The 21,451-nt window shown below is 48.0% G+C and overlaps 1 protein-coding gene and 1 non-coding gene across 2 annotated transcripts in view; one reads left to right on the top strand and one right to left on the bottom strand.

The window, feature by feature from the left end:
* JAM3 (junctional adhesion molecule 3) overlaps positions 1-21,217 on the top strand; it is a 30,667-nt gene extending 9,450 nt beyond the window's left edge. Inside the window, 9 exon segments of the mRNA NM_001105364.1 lie at positions 14,371-14,436; positions 14,889-14,986; positions 14,988-15,003; positions 15,876-16,028; positions 16,356-16,558; positions 16,968-17,067; positions 18,147-18,276; positions 18,360-18,414; positions 18,667-21,217. Of these exon segments, the coding sequence (NP_001098834.1) occupies positions 14,371-14,436; positions 14,889-14,986; positions 14,988-15,003; positions 15,876-16,028; positions 16,356-16,558; positions 16,968-17,067; positions 18,147-18,276; positions 18,360-18,414; positions 18,667-18,702 (857 nt within the window). The 3' untranslated portion in view covers positions 18,703-21,217.
* Positions 1,692-1,764, bottom strand: TRNAG-CCC (transfer RNA glycine (anticodon CCC)). The gene has a single exon. It is a non-coding gene; the product is annotated as a tRNA-Gly (tRNA).
* Positions 21,218-21,451: the final 234 nt, after the last annotated feature.

Here is a 21,451-nt window from a genome sequence, read left to right as displayed (position 1 = left end):
GTACACTTTCTACGTGCAGAGTAACGCGGGGTAAATAAAACCTGTTAGGATTTGGTGCTTCTGTCCTCATGAGTGGCTCAGTTTTGACTCTGCCTCTCATGAACCCTTGAGGAAGATGCTTTAACCGGCACTTGGAGGCTTCGACTTGGGATGCCCTGTCCTGGTCCTCCTGCCTGCCCCACCTCTGTGGGGGCTGGGCTCCAGTGGGGAACACCGCCTTTGTGGGGCTCACGGGGTTTGGGTTTGGGGTGACGAAGTCGAGGCACTTGGGTGTCCACACCCGCCCTCTCCATAGAGGAGTTGGGAGTCTTGAGAAATGTAGCGTTTTCCTTTTCTTTTATAAGATTATGGTTATGTCATAAAGAGAAGAATTGATCCTTACAGTGTATTTACTCAATTCAGTTTTATCGGGGAATCATACAATCTGGAACATGGTCTTGGGCTCTGTAAGGCATTTCATCACCGGCTTCTGAGTCACCTTATGTGCTGTGTTTCCGCTTTATCATCATGGCCCATCCACCCCAATGCATGTCACCCTCTTCCTGTTCAGTCCTGTTCATTCCCTAGTATCCAGCTCAGCGTACTTCTCCATAAAGCCTTTCTTAGCTCTCTAGCCTAGAGTAATCTCTTGCTTTCTGAATTCACGTTCAGCAGGAAGAACATAAGCTAGAATGAAGCTTGAATCTTAGCTCTACTCTACGACCTGTCCAAGTCAACATCCTTAGCCATAAAAGAGTAGAAAAACATATAACTTTGTGGGATTGTTTTGCAGCCCATTGACTATGTATCATGCTCCTATCAAAGTGTCTGCATGAGTGGTAACAAAAATTATACCAATTAATATAGTAAAATTACAATTAACTAGTGTAATTGCATAAGCGCTTAGCAGAGGTTGGGCATAATGATAAGTTCTCAGCATTTGGTTGTAGAGATTTACTGTCAGTGCTAACTGTTGCTGCTGCTGCTGATACTATTACCATGTTGTTGTTTAGTTGCTAAGACCTGTCCTATTCTTTGTGACTCCTTGGACTGTAGCCTGCCAAGTTCCTCTGTCCATGGAATTTCCCAGGCAAGAATACTGGAGGGAGTAGCCATGCCTTTCTCCAGGGGATCTTCCTGACCAAGGGATGAACCCCCATCTTCTGCACTGGCAGACAGGTTCTTTAACACTGAGCCACCAGGGAAGCCCATAACTATGTTACTGCACTGTGTTTGATCCTCAATTATTCAGAGGCAAATCGAAAGTGAACCTCATCAGGCTTAGGCTTTTGGACTCCACTATTACAAAGAGGCCCCTTTCAAACCCCGAGTTTCATCCTAGCAGTATCCTCAGATTTGCAGAGCTTAGCCGCCTTAGCAGCAATCAGGTAAGAGTGTCTTCTTCTTCCCCTCTGCTGTTCTCCTTACGTCAGGTGGCCTTGCACTAGCGCAGCACGGAGATGAGTGTCTGTCCTTAGTTTTTGTTTGGGAAAGAGGCAGGGGCTTCACTGGCCATTTTAGATAGGGGTTGACAGAGATTTCTGTTCAAACATATAACAGCCCGGACAGATGAGAAACCATGGCCTCCTTTTCTCCCTTTTTAATATTATGTATTTATATGGCTGTGCTGGGTCTTCGTTCTGGCTTGGAGGATCTTATGACATCTTTTAGCTGTGGCCTGCGAGCTCTCAGTTGTAGCATGTGGGATCTAGTTCCCTGATCAGGGATGGAACCTGGGACCCCTGCATTGGGAGTGCGGAGTCCTAGCCACTGGACCATCAGGGAAATCCTTGTGTTTCTTAACTTATTTTAAAATAATTGCGAGTCAGAAGACCTGGTTTCCACTTTGATCTCTGATATATTCAGTTTTGAAGCTATACCTGTCTGCTGGTATATCTTAGTGACTGAACAACAGCAGTGTATCTGAGCCCTCTATCTGTGGAGAGGAGATAATATCCACTTTTCAGGGATTTTCCAGAGTTCAGCCGAGACTGTGTGTGCAAGTGGTCTGTACATTATAAAATGCTGTGCAGATGTAAACGGTACCGTTCTCGGCTTTGTTCCCTGTGAGTCCTAGAGTTTCATTAATCTTCTGGTTCTTTAGCCTACAATCCTGATTTAGAGGAACTTTCTCATATTGAAGCTTCCTTGATGGCTTGTTTTGATGAGACAGCAAGTTTTTACACTTATTTTCTCTATATAGGAAAGACATTTCATCTGAAGTACAGATTGGTGTCCTGATTTTTTCTTAAAAAAAAAAACCCAGAAGTCTAGTTTTAAGTTTCAAGATTAAAGAAGAAATTACCTGATTTTCTTGTATTTAAAAAGTGGTTCCACGATGTTTATAGAGAAGATTAGACCTCTTTTGCCTGGGGACATTCATATGCCTGCCCTAGCAAACTTTGAATAATAAAACGTTTCAGTGGAAATTCCAGCATATCTTTAAGTGAAGAAGCTGCCAATATAAATCTGTGTGTTTACATTAAAAATAAGCATCTTTTTAGATGAATAAGTATGAAGAATGGATGAGTTCAGGAGAATGTCATGTGAGTATACAGGCCTTTGTGTCCAGAGGAATCCCACGTCCTGAGATGGGGAGCTGGGGTGACCGTGGGAGCGCTAGCTAGGGGCTGGTCCCGGGAAAGTAGGGAGAAAATGAAGAATAGCCCTTGGGGACTCAGCAAGTCACAAGCCTGGGCGAGAGCACATGTCTGGGGCCACAGCTGACCCTCATCCCCAGTGGCCTCTCTGTCGGGGGAGGGAGAGTCAGCACTGCCCTGCTTCCTGGGGCGCCCAGCACCCGGCATGCAGGAGTGCTCCTGGGGACGTCAGTCGTGCATGTGTGTGAGATGGTGCACAGCCTGTGTATCTGTGTATTTGTATACATACCACGTTCTTGTTTAGATTGTGGTTGTAGTTTGACTTGGAACCTGCACATCATTTCTAATCCAGAGTGTACAACTCATTTTAAATTGCTCTCCCCTGTTAAATTTTGCCACATGAGATGGGCCCTGTCACGTACAAGCTATGTTTCTGTTTCTAGAGACCTGTTGTCCTCTTGGGTTCTGAAATCACAGCCGTGTGATAAGGAGGTTTAGAGGAGGAGAGGCTGGGTCCCCGTCACCCTGTGGCTTGGCTCAGGGACCACACTGGACCTGCGTTACAACAGAGGGAAATCGGGTGTGTGGGTGTCCTGGTAATTTGTGGGTCTGCTGCTGCTGCTAAGCCCGACTCTGTGCGACCCCATAGACAGCAGCTCACCAGGCCCCTCCATCCACGGGATTCTCCAGGCAAGAATACTGGAATAGGTTGCCATTTCCTTCTCTGAATTTGTGGGTCTACAGAAGCGAAAAATGACAACCTTCTCCATTGAGATGAATTATTTCAAAAGAACACAGAGATTCCTGCTTTATTGTTTATCTGGAATGAGAACAACGCTTTTTTCCCAAGCTCCAGTTTGCTTTATTTTTTCATTTTACAAATTATTTTTGAAAAAAATCAAATGTATTTAAAGAGTGTGTATATATGCCATGTAATTTATTTTTAAAAAGTTAATATAGTTGGTTTATAATGTTAGTTTCACGTGTACAGCACAGTGATTCAGTTATACATATATATATATCTATTCTTTTTCAGATGCTTTTCCCTTGTAGCTTATTATAAAATATTGAATATAATTCCATGTGCTATACAGTAGGACATCGTTGTTTATTTTGTATACAGTTTGCTTTTAATTTGTGATTTAAAAAAATATGTATATTTTATTGAAGTATAATTGACTTACAATGTTTCAGGTGCAGAGCAGGGTGATTCAGTTATACAAATACACATATATAAAAAAATACACATATATTATTTTTGAAATTATTTTCCATCACAGGTTATTACAAGATATTGACTATAGTTCCCTATGCCATACAGTAAACCTTTGTTGCTTATTGAATATATATTTTTAAATTAGAAATCTAGCATTCTATTCATACTAAGTTAAACAAGCAGAATCAAAATATAATTTTTTTAGTTATGCAAAAATTCATACATTTTCTAAAATATGTATATGTATTTATATATATATATACACACAAAAGCTTTTATACTACACTTGATAAAAATTGAGAAAGAATACCAAAAAAAAATGAAGAGATGGAGAAATTGGAGAACATAAACTAAATGAAATAGGAGCACTGAATATGAAATAGAAAAAGTGAAACAAACTAGATAAAAGTAAAAGATCGTCATATAGTCTAGTTGTTTTTAAACATGACTGCTCATTAGGAATCTGGAGCTCCAGAGAAAAAAAGCAATACCTGAGCATTTTTATTCTTCAAAAAATTTTAAGGTAATTCTGATATGCATCTGGATTTTAAAAAGTGATCCCAGACCCCAGACCTGTGTCGCCTCAGACCAAACAACTGCAAGGGATGGAGTGCAAACCCACACATCAGCAGATAATTGGATTAAAGCTTTATTGAGCAAGGCCCTGCCCACCAGAGCAAGACCCAGTTTTTCCCATGCCAGTCCCTCCCATCAAGAAGCTTACACAAGCCTCTTAGCCTCATCCATCAGAGGGCAGACAGAAGAAGCACCATCTCACAGCAGCTAAAACAACAACCATATTACAGAAAGTTAATCACAGTGAAAAAGCAGAAAGGTATGTCCCAGATGAAGGAACAAGATACAGCCCCAGAAAAACAACTAAATGAAGTGGAGATAGGCAACCTTCCAGAAAAAGAATTCAGAATAATGACAGTGAAGATGATTCAGGATCTCAGGAAAAGAATGGAGGCAAAGATTGAGAAGATGCAAGAAATGTTTACCAAAGACCTAGAAGAACTAAAGAACAAACTGAGATGAATAATACACTAGAAGGAATCAATAGCGGAATACCTGAGGCAGAAGAACAGATAAATGACCTGGAGGACAGAATGATGTAAGTCGCTGTCACAGAACAGAATGTAGAAAAAAGAATGAAAAGAAATAAAAACAGCCTAAGAGACCTCTGGCACAACATTAAATGTACCAACATTCACATTATAAGGGTCCCAGAAGGAGAAGAGAGAATGGACCTGAGAAAATATTTGGAGAGAGAGTCGCTGAAAATTTTTCAAACATGGGAAAGGAAATAGTCAACTAAGTCTAGGAAGCACCAAGAGTCCCAAGAAGGATAAACCCAAGGAGGAACGCACTGAGACACATGGTAGTCAAACTGACAAAAATTTAAAAAGATAAAATATTTAAAAAGCAACAAGGAAAAAATGACAAATAACATACAAGGGAACTCCTATCAGGCTATTAGCTGATTTCTCAACAGAAACTCTACAAGCCAGAAGGGAAGGCGAGATTTAAAGTGATGAAAGGGGAGAACCTTCAACCAAGAATACTCTACCCAGCAAGACTCTCCTTCAGATTTGATGGAGCAATTAAAAGCTTTCCAGACAAGCAAAAGTTAAGAGAATCCACCACCAAACCAACTTTACAACAAATGCTAAAGTAACTTCTCTAAGCAGGAAACACAAGAGAAGGAAAAGACCTACAGAAAATAAACCCCAAACAAATAAGAAAACGGTAATGGGATCATACATATCGATTATTACCTTAAATGTAAATAGATTAAATGCACCAACCAAAAGACATAGACTGGCTGGGTAGATGAAAACATGTGCATTTATACACTTCCACTTACCACATCACTCTGCTTGAGCCCCCTCCCTCAATTGTATGTAATTATTTTGTATTGTTAAGTTAGTCATATTCCCATTACGGCTTGCAATTGTAATTATCTTTTATTTTTTGTCTGGCTATTGATTGTGAAAACTGATAAACATCTTTTACTTATTGTGATTATATAACTATTACTCACTTAATACCATTGTATCATGATTGGTCAACAGAAAAATAATAGAACTCTGTATCAACAAAAGTGAAAGTCATTCAGTTGTGTCCAACTCTTTGCACCCCATGGATTATACAGTCCATGGAATTCTCCAGGCCAGAATACTGAAGTGGGTAGCCTTTCCCTTCTCCAGGGGATCTTCCCAACCCAGGACTCGAACCCATGTCTCCCGCGTTGCAGGCAGATCTTTACCAGCTGAGCCACAAGGGGAGCCCAAGAATACTGGAGTGGGTAGCCTATCCCTTCTCCAGCGGATCTTCCTGACCCAGGAATCAAACCGGAGTCTCCTGCACTGCTGGCAGGTTCTTTACCAGCTGAGCTATCAGGGAAGCCCTAAACTAGGATGTAATAGAAAAACCTGTAATCACTTTTTAAAATTAAAAAAAAAAAGAGTAGCAGTTGGATATTTTGTAGAATGTTCCTCAGAGTTTTTCTGATGTCTCCTAATGATTAGACTTGTGTCATAGATTTTAAGGGGGTGGCTGAGTGACTACCACAGAGGTACAGCACCCTTCTTATAATATCACCATGATGTGTCATTGATAATGCTGCCTGGATCTCTGGGTTTAGGTGGTGGCTTCTGGTTTCTACCCTGTGAAGTTACTATTTCTCCTTAACACTGTTTGAGGTTCAGCCAGCCTACCTCAAGGAGAGGGGTGTTAAACTTCACCTCCTACAGGGCAGAATATCAAATAATCTGTGTTCATATGTAAAACCACCACAATAGCTATTAAATATTTGGGGGATCAGATATTCTGAAACTGTCCAAATGTTCTGTTTCTCCTTAAAGTTTTCCCACTAATTTTGGCAACCATCAATGGATCTTGCCGGAAGCAGCTATTACTATGTTATTCTAAAGATGGTTTTCTGTTTCCCTCATTCATTCTACATTATTAATTGGGATTCTTCCATAAAGAAAGTTCTTTCTGTCCCATCCATTTGCGTATTCATTAGCATATGCATATCATATGGACTCATGGATATTTATTTTATTCTTTGTGTTGTAACACAGTCTGTCATTTATTTTTTGTGCTCAGATCTTCCAGCTTTAGTCTTTGGAAGCTCTTTCAATTTGGCTTCTGGTCCTTTGATGTTTTTGTTTGTTTGTTTTAACACTTCCTCACTTTCTGGCACTACAAGATGTTCCAGGCTTATCTTGTAATATTTTCCCCACCCCAGCCTCAGAATTAGCTATTTCTCCAAGGAATTCTAGTTCCCTTCACCGGGGAATGGTATTTAGAAATCAGGATCTGAGTACTGAGTGTGTTCTTTGTTATGGAGGTGTCAGGACTTCTAGGCTCTTGGAGGACGGGGCTAGGAAGTGTGTGTGTTTTTAGTGACCCGTGTATGCACACACGTTTGTATTTATTTCTGTACTTGTGTACATGAAATAAACATTAGTTTGTATTAGTGCCTCTGACTGATCTAGCGCTACAGAGCTATTTCTGGCTTCCCCCTTGCATATTCATAACTTCTTTTTTTTTCTGACAGTGAAGAATTTGTCTCTCATTATTGATGGTGGCCCTTATAGTTTTTATTTGTTTAACCCAGTTATATGTGTAAAGTATTTTCAGAGTTGCCCACCTGTACTGCTGTAAGATGTAACTTTATCAACTAGAGTGCAGTGTTTGTGCAACGTTCTTGTCTTAGTAGCCTTGTTATATCCATTCAGAACATATTTTCCAAAGTTATTTCTGTCAATTCCTTTCTTCCCCTCCCCCTTAAGTGAGGTTATTTCACTCGTAATACAGTTAGTTTCATTTGTCAGTCTGCATCCCATCCTGGTTCCCAGGACATCTTGTATGATATGTATATGTATGTGTGTGTGTATATGTTTGCCTGCATCGGGTCTGAGTTGCGGCACACCAGGTCTTCACTGTGTCACGCAGCTCTTTGATTGCAGCGCGTGGACTCTCCATTTGCAATGCATGGGCCTAGTTCTGTGGCATATGGGATCTCATGGTCAAACCCGTGCCCCAGGCATCGCAAGGTGGATTCTTAACCACTGGAGCAACCAGGGAAGTCCCTGTACTTTTCAGTGTTCATGAAATACAAAGTTCATTCTTTGTGGTATACGGTTCTGAAGGGTTTGGTGAACGCTTGGCCACAGATGCGCCATCACAGCACCACACCCTGTTATGTCTATCAGGCAGCCCCTCACCTCTTTTTTAAAATTGAAGTTATTTATTAGAATAAATGATTTCATGGGTCCTTATAGTGTATTCTTTTTTTTTTTTTACTAAAATAAAACACGTAATGCTAAAGTCGTTCCTTCAGAGCAGCTTTTGACATGAAATACTCTGCAGGTCAGCCAGGGCTGGAGTCCTTGTTTTGTTAGACTGAAATTGTTAGCAAAACAAGTGAAGAGGACCATGGCTTTACTTGATTTTTGTCCCAGAATGATAGTGTCTTTGATGTGGCTTCCCAGGGAAGAATTTCCTCTCTAGACAGGCATGTCTGATTTTCCTGTTCCTAGTGGAGCAGGTGAAGACCAGTTAAAAAAATCAGACCGAGGCCACCCCTGCAGATGTTTCAGCAGTCTCTCGTGCCGACCATTGATCTGTATTCCATTTCCTCTTCTATCTACTTTTTTTTTTTTTACAGTTTTGCACTTTCTCCCTTTTTCTATGTCTATTTTTATGTGCATTTATATAGTAAACTTTATGTATTTTGTCCTGACTGTGCCTCTGTCTCTAAACTCTAGATTTTTCTCTCATACTGCCCTGTTTCTGTCTCCTTACAACTAGCTTTAATGTAAAATTAAAAATATATGTATTTTTTTGCATTGGCTGTATTTATTGAATGTATAATCTGGTCTGAACTTAAAATATAAGTAGATTGAAAGTGTCACTCTTTGTTAAGATAAGAAAAAGCAAATTAAATTGCTTCATAATAATGTTTATTCTGTGTATGACTCAGATGCCATCAGTAGGAAATGGTTTTCATACACTGGTGTTAGAGAAGAAATAGAATGTATTCTTCCACCTCAAGTCCAGTGGCATTAAAACCAGTGTGCACAGACCCCTCCTCCCCACCCCAGCACCTCCACCCCCACCCTGGCTGTGCCCTCCTTCCTCTGCCCGTCTAGGCTGACCCCCCAGGCTCTGGTTTACCGGGTGGTTTGATGCTGAGGGACATATAGGACCCAGCCATTCCTCCTCCCCCTCGCCAGGTTGCCCCCCTCAGCTTCCTTTAGTGATGGGACTCCTCCCACTGTGACCCTGGAAGGGTTCCCTGGACTGTGTGAACCCCTCTGCCTGAGGAGGGAGGGTGAGAGGAGGGCTCCCTCCAGGGCATTAGCTCTTCAGACACTGTCCAGGTACCACTTGATAGACTTTTCATCTGCTGTGCCCTGGCCTGGTTAGTGGGAGCTGTGGTCAGGAATCTTCTATGGCTTTGGCCTGGAGATGAGTTAAAGGAAATAGCAATCTGAATTGGCGTCAGCAGGGCCTCGCTGACGTCTTGCTGCTTAGCGGAGCCCTGGAGCAGGATGTGATAGTGCTGAGGCTCTGTCTAGAGTCACGGGGGTACACGTGCTGTGCCCAATAAATCTGGGATTCAAGACAAGATGCTCTGTGTCCAGGGTGTAAGTCAGGGTCCCCCAGAGAAATGCAGCAAACAGAGTGTGTGTGTGTGTGTGTGTGTGTGTGTGTGTGTGTGTGTGTGGCTAGAACAGAATGCATTTCCTTTCCGTATGTATGTTCTATACACACACAGAGATTTACTGTTAAGAACTGGCTTGTGTGATTATGGAGGCTGGTGACTTGAAATTCTGCAGGGAAGGCCTGCAGGCTGGAGACCAGGAGGGCTGAGAGTGCCCTCCTGCCTGGGAGACTGGCATTTTTGATTTGTTGGTGCCTCCTGACTGATTGGATGAGCGCTGCCCACACCCCATCCCACACACACACATTAAAGAGGACAGTGCAGTTAAAGTCCACAATTTAATACTAATCACAGGTGGCACTATTGGTAAAGAACCCGCCTCCCAGTGCAGGAGACTTAAGGAATACAGGTTCTATCCCTGGGTCGGGAAGATCCCCTGGAGAAGGGAATGGCAACCCACCTCAGTATTCTTGCCTGGAGCATCCCATGGACAGAGGAACCTCGGGGGCTGTAGTTCATAGGGTCGCAAAGAGTCAGACACAACTGAAGCAACTTAGCACACACACACAACACAAACACTCTCAAGTTAACACTTGGACCATCGCAGTCAGATTTACCTGGAACTCCATGATGCTTGCTTGGTTCTCTTCATACTTGATTTGTAAGGGTCTCTTTGAATAACCATTTAGTTGAGCCAGAGTAACAACAGGCCAGCTTTAACCAGAGCTTCAGCTGCCTGTGTTCTCATCAGAACCCTCTACAATGTGTCTGGAAAATATCACTGACATGGACCTTCTCCCCCTGCTCTTAAATTCCGTAAAACTTGCTTAAGGAACCGAAGCAATGTTGAAAACGTACTGTGATGGGAGGCCTTCTTCCAGGGACAGGCCCTGCTCACCAGGCACGCAGGCGTGGTCTCGAAGGGCGGATGTGCAGCCTTCTCACTGGAAGGCCTGCACTGCTGTTTATATTTAGCCCGGAGTCCTGGGACCTGCGAGGCGGCTCGCGGTGGAGCCTCTGTGCGCCCGCGCGGCCCCAGGCCCGCTCGCTGGACTGGACGGAATGTCAGCAGCTAAATATAACTCTTTACAGACACACGCAGGCAGGCGAGCCCCGAGTGAGCCAAGCATCCGGCTTTAGTGGAAACATTTTCTAACAGAGTCGCTTTCCCCTCTCAGTTTACAGTAATGAATGTAAACCCAGATCAGTGTGATTTTTCATTGAGAGCTGTCTCTGCAGTTAAGATGGTTGCAGGCACTCAGAAGGCAAAAGGAAGGCCCCCGCCTGGCCTGGCCCAGGAGCCAGCAGGCCTGTCTTGCTATTCAGATTGGTTTTGTTTCCACGGGAGGAGAAGATGGGCAGTTTGCACTTCGCCATCTGATGTGTATGGATGTGGGTTGGGTGGTGCCTTTGGGGTTTCATTTTCCCTCTGTTTCAGACTGCCTCAGGATATAGGCACCAGTGTGGGCTCCGGGGCAAGTGACCAGAGCAGGGCACCGTCTGTGGAGTTGGCTGCCTGCGGCCGAGATGGCCTTACCTCAGCAGCTGTTCCAGCTCACAGTCTACTTTTCTATGACCATTTTTTATTGTTATCAGTTCCTTCGGCCTGCGGATCCAGAAGCACTTGGTAGCCAGTGATTCTTGAGAAAGCAAAGGGGGGACAAGCCGAGTCCTCATACCCAGCAACAGGCCTGTGCTTCTGGGGACCGGGCTCTGCACTTGGGGTGGCCCTGGTTTGACATGAGGGGCTTGGAGAGACACAGACCCGGGCCCTTCCCAGCCTGCTGAGTTAGAATTTGGGGTATGTCCTCATACCCCAAAGAAGGTGGAGTAGGACGTGGGCTTTTAAATGGGGCCCCGAAGTAATCCCCCCACAGCCTGCCTGGCGTCAGACCCCCAGGCCTGGGGGTCTTGCAAAACAAAGTAGAAATATGTACTTGCTACTCAGAGTTGTGGCATTGTTCCAGACCAGGAGAGCGACGCAGGCGTCTGGGTGGTGGGGGACGGGGACAGGAGGCTGCAGGACCCAGCGAGGCCTCCTCCCTGCCTGCCCGCTCCTCTGCTCCCCAGATTCAGTGTCCTGGCTTCCTGGAAGAAGGAGGGAGCTGCTGGAGACAAGACACCATTGCCATGCCTTCCAGAGGCTTCCTCAAGGCTGTTTCCCTGGCCTCTCGGCTAAGGAAGGTCCTGCAGAACAGAGTAATGTGAGCGGGACTTCAGGGTCTGAATCAGGCTTCCTTCAGCCCCAGATCCTCTTCTCACCTGCTGTTGCTGCTCTCTCTATAAATAAGGGACTATTTGAGCAGTGAAGTAGGGACTGTGCATTGAAACTCCTTGCTTCTGGTTTTGGTTCTGTGCTCATAGATGTGAACCAGCTGGGCGCATGGTCACCCCGCCCCTGACAGAACCTGGGAGGGGGCAGTGCTTTCAGGAGATGCTGGAGCCAACCCACAGGGTGAAACCCCGGCAGCACTCTGGCCTTCCCACCCCTCCTGCTTGGCTCTTTCCTCAGCAGGCTGGGCGTCAGTCCTGTTCTGAGAAAAATCCCAGCGCTTCAGTTCTCCTTCTCAGCAGGAGAATGGTCGAGCCACAAGCAGCCCCGACCCCATGCTGGCTGCTGGTGTGTGTCCAGGCCTCACTCCTCCCCCTGCTGACCCTGACATGCGTTCTCCATCTGGCAGCCTCGCCGCCACCCACCACAGTCTCTTAGGAAGAGCACCCGTTTTCCCTTGCAGACCACTGTCTAGAGGGGTGGGGTCCTTATCCTTCCAGAGCTCAGTCTCCTAACCAGATGACACGGGGACTAGACACTGACCTGGCCCTCTGGCTCCTACTCTGCATCTGCTGAGCTGGCGCCCCAGCCAAGGGGCAAAGGAGGGTGTCCAAGCGGTGACTCGTGCAGTGAAACGCCTCCATGCCCGCCCCACCATCTCTCTGGCTTATTGAATGGATGGTTGTGACCTGGAGCTCAGAGCACAGGTCTTCACATATTCTTACCTGTGTTGTCAGCTGAGGCCCAGGAAGGCCGTCTCTAGGGATGGCAGATTTTCCTAGAGGCCAAGCAGCCGAAGGACTCTTCATAGGTGGTCAGTGTACCTACTTAATCTTTTCACCCAAGAAAATCGGCTAAAACATTTTGAGACCATGATAACCAATTACAACATTGTTTAAACTCATGGAGAGTCAGGAGCTAGTTTTGAAAGGGATCACCATGCAAATAGCATATTTTGATTTCATCCATTAGCTTCACTCAACTAAACTTCATGAAAATCACCATGTTGTTATTTTTCTTATTTTACTCAAGACTGGAGAAAGCCTTTAATGTTGGGAACCACAGGTTAGATAAACAGCAAATCCAGCGAAGTGAACCCTTGCGTGGCTGGTAACTGTACCCAGAATGTCCATGCCATCCTACTGGGAAGTGCCAGGCCAGAGGGAGGAATGGCAGGAAGGCCTATGTGGATCTGGGAGATGATAGAAAGATTAACAGTGACTCCAAGCAAGATAAAATTAAAAAAAAAATTTTTTTTATTGTGATAACATTGATTTATAACATTATATAAACTTCATGTGTACAACATTATACTTCTGTTTCCACTACAGCTGCTCACCACCAAAAGTTTAGTTTCCATCTGTCACTGTACTGCTCACACCTACACCCGTCCCCACCCGCTCTGTAACCGTTACTCTCTCTTCTTGACCTATCATCCTTTGGTTTGTTCATTTATTTTCTCATTTCCTTTGCTTGCTTTCCTATTTCACCGGTGACTGAAATCACACGGTACTTGTCTTTCTCCATCTGACGTTTCACTTGGAATAACAACTCAAGTTTCATCCATGTTGTTGCAAATGGCAAGATTTCATCCTTTGTATAGCGGTGTAATATTCCATCCCACTCGGATTTATACATTCACATTGCCCCCCACCCCCACCCCGCCACACACACCTTTTATGTTTTTCCACTGATGGCCACCTAGTTTGTTTCCGTATCTTCGCTACTGTAAATAATGCTGCAGTGAACATTGGTGTGCATATATCTTTTATAGTTAATGTTTTGTTTTCTTCTGATAAATATCCAGGAGTGGAGGAATTGCTCAGTCATATCTAACGTTGAGTAGAACCATTTTTGCATTCCTGGATAAATCCCACTTGTTCGTGGCGTATGATCTCTTCAATGTATTGTTATATTCCGTTTGCTCATACTTTGCTGAGGTTTTTTGCATCTATGTTCCTCAGAGATACCGGCCTGTAATATTCTTTTTGTGTGTCACCTTTGTCTGGTTTTGGTATCGGGGTGATATTGGCCTTGACAAATCAGTTAGGAAGCCTTCCCTCCTCTTCCATTTTGGCGTAGTTTGAGAAAGACAGGTATCAAATCACTGAATGTTTGTTAGGATTTACCAAGGAAGCTGTCTGGTCCCGGACTTTTGTGTTAGGGGAGGTTTTGGTTACAGTTTCAATCTCCTTACTAGTGATGGGTCTATTTGGATTTTCTTTCTTCATGATTCAGTCTTAGAAAGTTGTATAAATTTAAGAATTTGTCCGTTTCCTCTGGGTCGTCCAGTTTGTCAATGTGTAGCTCTTCTCTTACTGTCCCTCACAAATACATACTTAGAGGGAAGGTCCTGAGAGCTCTAGCGTCTTTATTCTGGGGCGAAGAAAGAGAGCGCACTCTGGAAACTCTCCTTTCTCCGGGTTCCTTCTGGCAAAGGTCAGACTGAGAGAAAGCCGTCACCCTGCCATATCTTAAAAGACTTGGTTGTGGAATAGGATGTCTTCTATCCTCTGTGGCTAGTGACTGCAGCCTCCATGAAGGAAAATCTGGCCTCAGATGCAGGCTCTCTGCCGTTTCAGAGCCACATCGTCTCTGACTTGGCTTTTCTTTCTCCTCTCAGGCTGCTTGATCGGGGCTGTGAATCTCAAATCCAGCAACCGAACCCCAGTGGTTCAGGAATTTGAAAGTAAGTACAAGGGAGGCTTGAGGCAAAGGGGCATTACTCGGTGGCCTGGCGGCCGACACAGGACAGGCGCACGGACGTGCATGCCCAAGAGGCCCGTCGGCACCCCCGGTGTGCACGCGTGTCAGCGCAGCACGGCTTCGGCGGCTCTCGGCAACTCAGCAAGCTCCCTGCTGGCCACCACCTGGTCCCTGGCGCGTCTGCATTTACATGGCCAAGAGCATTCTGACGTAGAAGCACAGGATGAGGGGGACGTGCACTCTCTTTGCTAATCATCTTCATTGTTTTTCTGGCTAAAATTAAATTTTCTCAGAGTCTGGCGCTAGCTGGATTTTTAATCTACACGACAGACCTAAATAGACATAGCTCGTAGGGTCTGGGTATACAGGTGAACCTGAAATTGTTCCACAATCACAGAGTTCTCTCTCCCTTTTTTCTAACCCCTTTCTCATTAGGTGTGGAACTATCTTGTATCATTACGGATTCACAGACAAATGACCCCAGGATTGAATGGAAGAAGATCCAAGATGAACAAACCACCTATGTGTTTTTTCGACAACAAGATTCAGGGTATGATCCTGTGGTCCTCTTTGTACAGAAGGCCCTGGCGTGCACTTGTGGCCAAGACTTGGCTCTGCGTGGACCTACATCTGGAGCCGGAATTGGTTTTCTGTCTGTTTTCCTATGGCGAATTCGAGCCTGCAGAAGTGGTGAGGATAGGGGTGGAGCCTCCCTGTAGCTGCCTCTCTGCTTCAGTAAATATCACCTCCTCAGGAGGACTTTAGTTTCCGTGCAGCCATCTCTTTGAGGTATCTAGTGAACGTTCTCTGAGGCCACCTCCCTCTCGTGAGCCATGACTTACAAGTTCAGTGACTTCAGCAGCAGCGGGACAGCAGTGACCACTGCATATACCTGGATGCCGATAACACCTCGCAGGAGAGCAAGGCGGGGGTACAGAGTTGTGTCTGACTCTTTGCAGGGGGTGCTGGGCCAGGAGCATGTGGGGCACAAAGACATGGAAGCATAGGGAGCTTCATGACGTATTCTGCATATAAGTTAAATAAGCAGGGTGACGATGTACAGCCTTGACGTACTCCTTTCCCAATTTGGAACAATATAACTGTGTGTTAGGGGTTGTGCAGGGCTTGTGCTTTTGGCGTCATATCTGAGAGATCACTGTCTAGTCCAAGGTCATGTGGTTCACATCTCTTTCTTCCTAAGGGTTTGAGTGTAGCTCGTGCAGTAAGGTGTGTTGTGTATGGTGTGGGCTGCGAGGTCGGGGTCCAGGTCGCTCTTGCACGGGGGTACCCTGTGGTCGCAGCACTGTCTGTGGAATGCTCCTTGTCTTTTGGTGCCGGGTGACTAGTTTTCTCCTTTAACGGGGAAGCCTTAGGGGGAGCCAGGCATCTGCAGGGAGTCCCTCAGTGCCTCTCCTCTCACAGGAGACCTGACCGACCGTGCAGAGCTGCTGGGGAAGACGTCTCTGAAGATCTGGAACGTGACGAGGAAAGACTCGGCCCTTTACCGCTGCGAGGTGGTTGCTCGGAATGACCGCAAGGAGATCGACGAGATCGTCATCGAGTTGACCGTGCAAGGTGGGGGTGCACGCAGGGCAGAGGCCCCTTGCCCTCGGCTCGGCGTCTGCTGGTGGAAAAGACCAGCTTCCTTTTCTTCCAGAGTCACGTCCCTGTGGGTGTGGCAGGACCCACAGGGGCTAGGCAGGGAGGGCTTTTGAGAGCTACAGGTCGGGGACGCGGAGGGAAGTGGAGCTTCTGCCTCGCCCCTCACAAGCCGGAGGCACTGGAAAGGCTGGGGGTCTTCACGGGGGCTGGGATTCCCGCTGTGGAGCAGCTTTCTGAGTGGGCTCGGGTAAAAGCAGGCCTTGCTGCTGGTTCTCACCCCCGTCCACTCTCCTCCCACAGTGAAGCCGGTGGCCCCGGTGTGCAGGGTGCCAAGGGCCGTGCCTGTGGGCAAGGCGGCCACCCTGTCCTGCCAGGAGGGCGAGGGCTTCCCGCGGCCGCACTACAGCTGGTACCGCAATGACGTGCCACTGCCCACAGACTCCAGGGCCAACCCCCGCTTTCGAAACTCCTCTTTCGTCTTAAACCCTGAGACGGGCACTCTGGTAAGAGCTCCAGGAAGAGGTGCGGTATGGGCGTCTGTGCTGTGGGCAGAGCACCTGTGAGCAGACAGGAGACCAGAGCTACAGACCGTAATATCAGGAACCACCACTTCCCCCCAACCCCGCCCTTTATAGACAGGAAAGCCTGTAAGTGGGTGCAGGAGGGCAGGCAGAGCTGAGGGGACAGTGGCCAAGGGGAGTGCAGGGCAGCCTGCCCAGCGCCATCTGGAGCAGAGTCGGGAGGCAGTGGGCCTTTCTCACTGGCCACACAATGACATTGCAACATTGTTGGTGTGTTCGGGCTGCTCATGGTGTCGTGGGCAAGACTGAGCCACATTGTCGTGTTTGGGGACAGCCCCTGGTGGGGAGGTGGGACAGCACTGGGTCTCCCTTCACTCCCGACGCCTGGCAGGTGTTCAGCGCCGTCCACAAGGAGGACTCAGGCCAGTACTACTGCATCGCATCCAACGACGCGGGCTCGGCGCGCTGCGAGGAGCAGGACATGGAAGTGTGTGAGTGTCTGCTGAGCCTCGACCCGGGGGCTGGCGGGCCGGTCACGCTCGCTGGTGCCCTCAGCTCAGTGCCAGCTGCTCTCTGCAGTGCGCACGGGCTCCCTGGAGTCTGCCGGGTCTGGTGGGAGGACCCTCTGAAGGACTGACCCACGGGTTCTCTGCTCAACCCACAGCTTTCACTGAAGTATCCTGAACTCCATTTCTTTGGTAACTGATAGAATCATGGAAACGTAAGGTTGTGTAAGGTCTCTAGGAATTTACCCAGTCTAACTTTTTTGCAGTAAGCAGAAACAAGGGCTCACCCCAGTAATTTATGCTGTTGGGGTGATTCTTCCTCTGGGCTGTCGGGGCTCAGTGGAGGTGGGCAGGGTCCAGGGCCCACCCCAGGTCCCCACAGGGACCCCGTGGAACCGGTCCCCAGGGGACTCCCCAGCTGCTGCCAGATTTGGGGAGCTGCTCTTGGGCAGGAAGAAGATTCCTGGGCTGTGCCCCAGAGTTCCTGACCCGAGAGACGGAGCTTGGAAACTGACGTTATGAAATCAGAATTCAAATGCATCTTTAACCATGTGCTCACATTCAAGAACCCTCTACCAGACAAGGGAGAACTGCAGCAGCTCCCAGCCTGGACAGCGTTGGTCGATACACCCCTGTGTGGTTTCCACTGTGCTTTTATCTGCACAAAGGGTGCAGCCTCAGGCCCCACACTGAAGCTCGAGAGTGCAGCTGAGGGTCTCCTTGAGGGATGGCTGGTGGCTGCAAGGCCATGTTCTTAGCTCCTATTTGCCCTTTTAATGACCACTTGAAGCTAAATAATCAGCAAAGAAAAGCCCTCGGAATTTAGGGGTTTTTCTTCCTTAGGACTCTGGCTCCTAGTTCTGATCTGTAGGGGAACCGTTTCTCAGTAAGAAAGCCCTAGGATGTGCCCCAGAGGCTTGTTACTCCCCAGGGCGCAGGCCATGCTCCGTGGCTGTGGCGGCTGTGGTGCAGCAGGTGGTGTCACAGCCTGTGGGCAGAGCTGCTCCAGGCTGGGGGTGGTATTGGTGGGGGGACAGCATCTTCTCACCCCTCGCTTTCTCCAGATGACCTCAACATCGGCGGCATCATTGGGGGGGTCCTAGTCGTGCTGACCGTCCTGGCCCTCATCACAGGGGGCATCTGCTGTGCCTATAGACGTGGCTACTTCATCAGCCACGACCGGAGCGGGGAAAGGTGAGCCTGTCCTGCGTGAACAGCGTGCCCTGAGCATTGCTATGGCCTGTCAGGCGTCACCCAGCTCCTCTGCTCTGTTTCAGCTACAAGAACCCAGGGAAGCCAGATGGAGTTAACTACATCAGGACAGATGAGGAGGTAAGGGAGCCTGGAGACGGTGTCTCCACAGGGAAGATGGCATCCCCCCGAAAACCAGGCGGGTCCCCAGGAGAGAGATTTGAGTTATGTCCAGCACACGAGCCCCTCAGCATGCCCCCGGCGGTGTGCTTGTGGGGCATTCGGTCCGCAGGCCTTGTGGCCATTCCCATCTAAAAGCACATCGAGGGAAGTGGTGTCAGGCTCCTTTCCTACCTGCTGGCCACCCTCTAACCTGCTATGTTGGCCTTTCAGGGTGACTTCAGACACAAGTCCTCGTTCGTGATCTAGATGGTGGCGCGGCAGTGTGCACACACAGACACCTCCACGGGGGACCCTGCCAGGAGCAGCCCCGCAAGGGGCGCCAGATGGGGCTAGACACATGCACAAAAGCTTTTGTTTTGGCCAAAGTTGACCGCTACTCCTTTCTTACTTTTTAACAAGCTACACGAATAAAAGAGTTTTCCTGGAGATGGGCAAGTCACCTCAAGGCGAGGAAGTGGCCGGGTTCGTGGAGCCAACCCCATGGGGTCTGCCAGCCTTGAGGTGGGCAGCCTGGGCTCAGGAGGCATGGTGACCTGTCCCGTGGTGGGGCCACGCCAGCATGAGCATCCAGGGCTGGCAGCCAGGGTCATGACCCGAGCCTTGGCTGCAGTGACAGGGCTTCACAGTGGCCCCGGGGCCACTTCATCCCCAGGCTTTGCCAAGATAGTCCTGGTGTCCATCTGAGGGATTCTTTTTGGGTCAGCATTTGATAACAGCAGCCCAAATCAGGACAGTAAACAGCTTGTTAGAAGGAGGGATCTTCTTAGCTGTGGGAACCCTGCTCATCCACAGAGGGTCCCAGCATTGGAGAGCCTTCATCTTGTGCTGAATCTGAAATGGTACTGACATGATGTTCTGCTTTTCTATGGGTGTTTATTTTATAAAATTTTACAGTCTAAATTTTTGCTAAAGATGTATTTTGATTATTGAAAATTTCTATTTAAATTGTAAATAAGTTGTCGTACGCCGTTAAATACTGTATCTTTTTTTTTTTTTTAAGTTCAACTTAAACTAGGAGCTTAAACTGCTCCTGTTCAATTGGAAACACCACTGGTGGCTTAGGAAACCTTTGAGAAAACTCCAGCTGAGTAACCTCATGGTCTATTTGTGTCCGTGCACAAGAGACACAGGGCTCCTGGGTGACCTTCCCTGGGCCTACCCCCACCCCTACCCCAGGCCCTGAGACACAGGTGCGCCAGCCGCACGCCTGTTCGGAGCGGAGTTGGCTCCTGAGCCTCCAGGCCAGCCCTCATGCCCTCATCCACCTGATGCCGCGACACGGGCCCTGGGCAGAACAGCTCTGACAGTGCCCTTCACCTGCCATGTAGGTCCACCCAGGATAGTGCCAAGGGGGCTGGAAGGGTGGGGTCCAAGGGTGGGTCCTCGGTGTGGTCCCCCAGCCTGGCTTCCCGGAGCCCAAGCTCCGTGGCTGTGCGTGGCTCAGTAAACACAGCAGCTCTGCTGTCAGGCCTTTAAATTCCTTCTACTTACTCATGCGGGCCTCTCTTGTGCCTCAGCTGGTGAAGAATCTGCCTGCATTGTGGGAGACCTGGGTTCAATCCCTGGGTTGGGAAGATCCCCTGGAGAAGGAAAAGGCTACCCACTCCAGTATTCTGGCCTGAAAATCCCATGGACTGTATAGTCCATGGGGTCACAAAAAGTTGGACATGACTGAGTGACTTTCACACACACACACACACACACACACACACACACACACACTACTTATGCAGTTCATGGGATGGTCCAGGGCCAAAGGCAGTTTTGAAATCAAACCTGTCAACCACATTTACATTTGTTTCAAGACAGCAACCTCCGCTGTCCCTCTGCCATGAAGACAGTGCGGGTTCCGTCTCATCTCCCAGGAGGCTGTTGTTCGGGGTCATGAGGCCAGCCTCTAAAGATGGCAGGAAGGGTAGCCAGGCGACGGCCCGACTGACGGTGGGCAAAGCATGAGCCTGGGTCCAAGACAGTTTCCTGACGGTGATGAAGTCTTTGTCCACCCGACCCGCTGCCTGTTTCGAGGGACGTCAGGAACACCATCCAGAGGCCTTTGTTCCTTGCGAGCAGGCATTCCCAGCCTCAGACACGCCGCTGCATTCACTCCTGACATGAAGCCTTTTGGAGCAGGAGCTTCGCAGAAGGTTGCTCCCGCTCATCTGTCACCGGATGGTTTTCACGTAGAAGAACATAGTCATCATGGGGCTAAACGTTCAGGGTCATGATTTTTTATACTTTGGGTTTTTTAATTGAACACTCAAGACTGTGTTGACCTTTCTTTTCTAAGTGGTGTGGACACTGCCATGAGAACTGGTAGCAGCGGAAGACAGCTCTTCATCCTCCTGGGGTAGCATCTTCTCTGAGTTTGTGACTTGAAAGCGCTAGACCTGAGAGGATCCTTCCTTCTCAACTCCTCTCGGCGGAGAGGGAGGCACCCTCTGTCCCGAGGGCAGCTCTGGTGACGGGGTGGCCTTCTTGGACCCTAAAACCTCCACCCCGCTGCCCCGTGCCCTGGCTCTGACAGAGGAGAGAGGAGTGAGTGTGGGTCTGGAAGGTCGCTGCCCGTCACTGTCGACATGCAGACAGAAAAGGAGTCTCGGGAGATTTTAAGGTGTAAATGAGGCAGGAGCCTGGAGGCCGCCCCTGCCGCCGTGGCCTTGGTGTGGCTGCGCCTGCGCCCGGTGCCACGGACTTGTGCTACTAACACACCTGCACGTTGGTGTTTGTTAAACCTCATTTATAAAAGCTTCTCAAAAAAAAAGGCAGCAGCTCAGCCTCTTCATTTCCCTCCTTCCTTCTTCGGGTCAGGCACACCCTGGGTTCGAAAGGCTGGACGGAGGTGAGGGCGTTCCCCCAGGGGCCACCCTCTGACCCCGCTGTGCGTACATGCGGAGTATGCCGTGCAGACATGTGCACACATGCCCACTCACACATGGGAAGCTGGGGGTCAGGACAGCATCTACTGTCTCATCCTCCCACCACTCCACACGTGGCG

The sequence above is a fragment of the Bos taurus genome, chromosome 29 (genome assembly GCF_002263795.3).
Source record: "Bos taurus isolate L1 Dominette 01449 registration number 42190680 breed Hereford chromosome 29, ARS-UCD2.0, whole genome shotgun sequence".
NCBI classification, from domain to species: Eukaryota; Metazoa; Chordata; class Mammalia; order Artiodactyla; family Bovidae; genus Bos; species Bos taurus.
The sequence above is the reverse complement of the archived record's forward strand: the minus strand, read 5'-3'. Positions and strand labels throughout refer to the sequence as shown.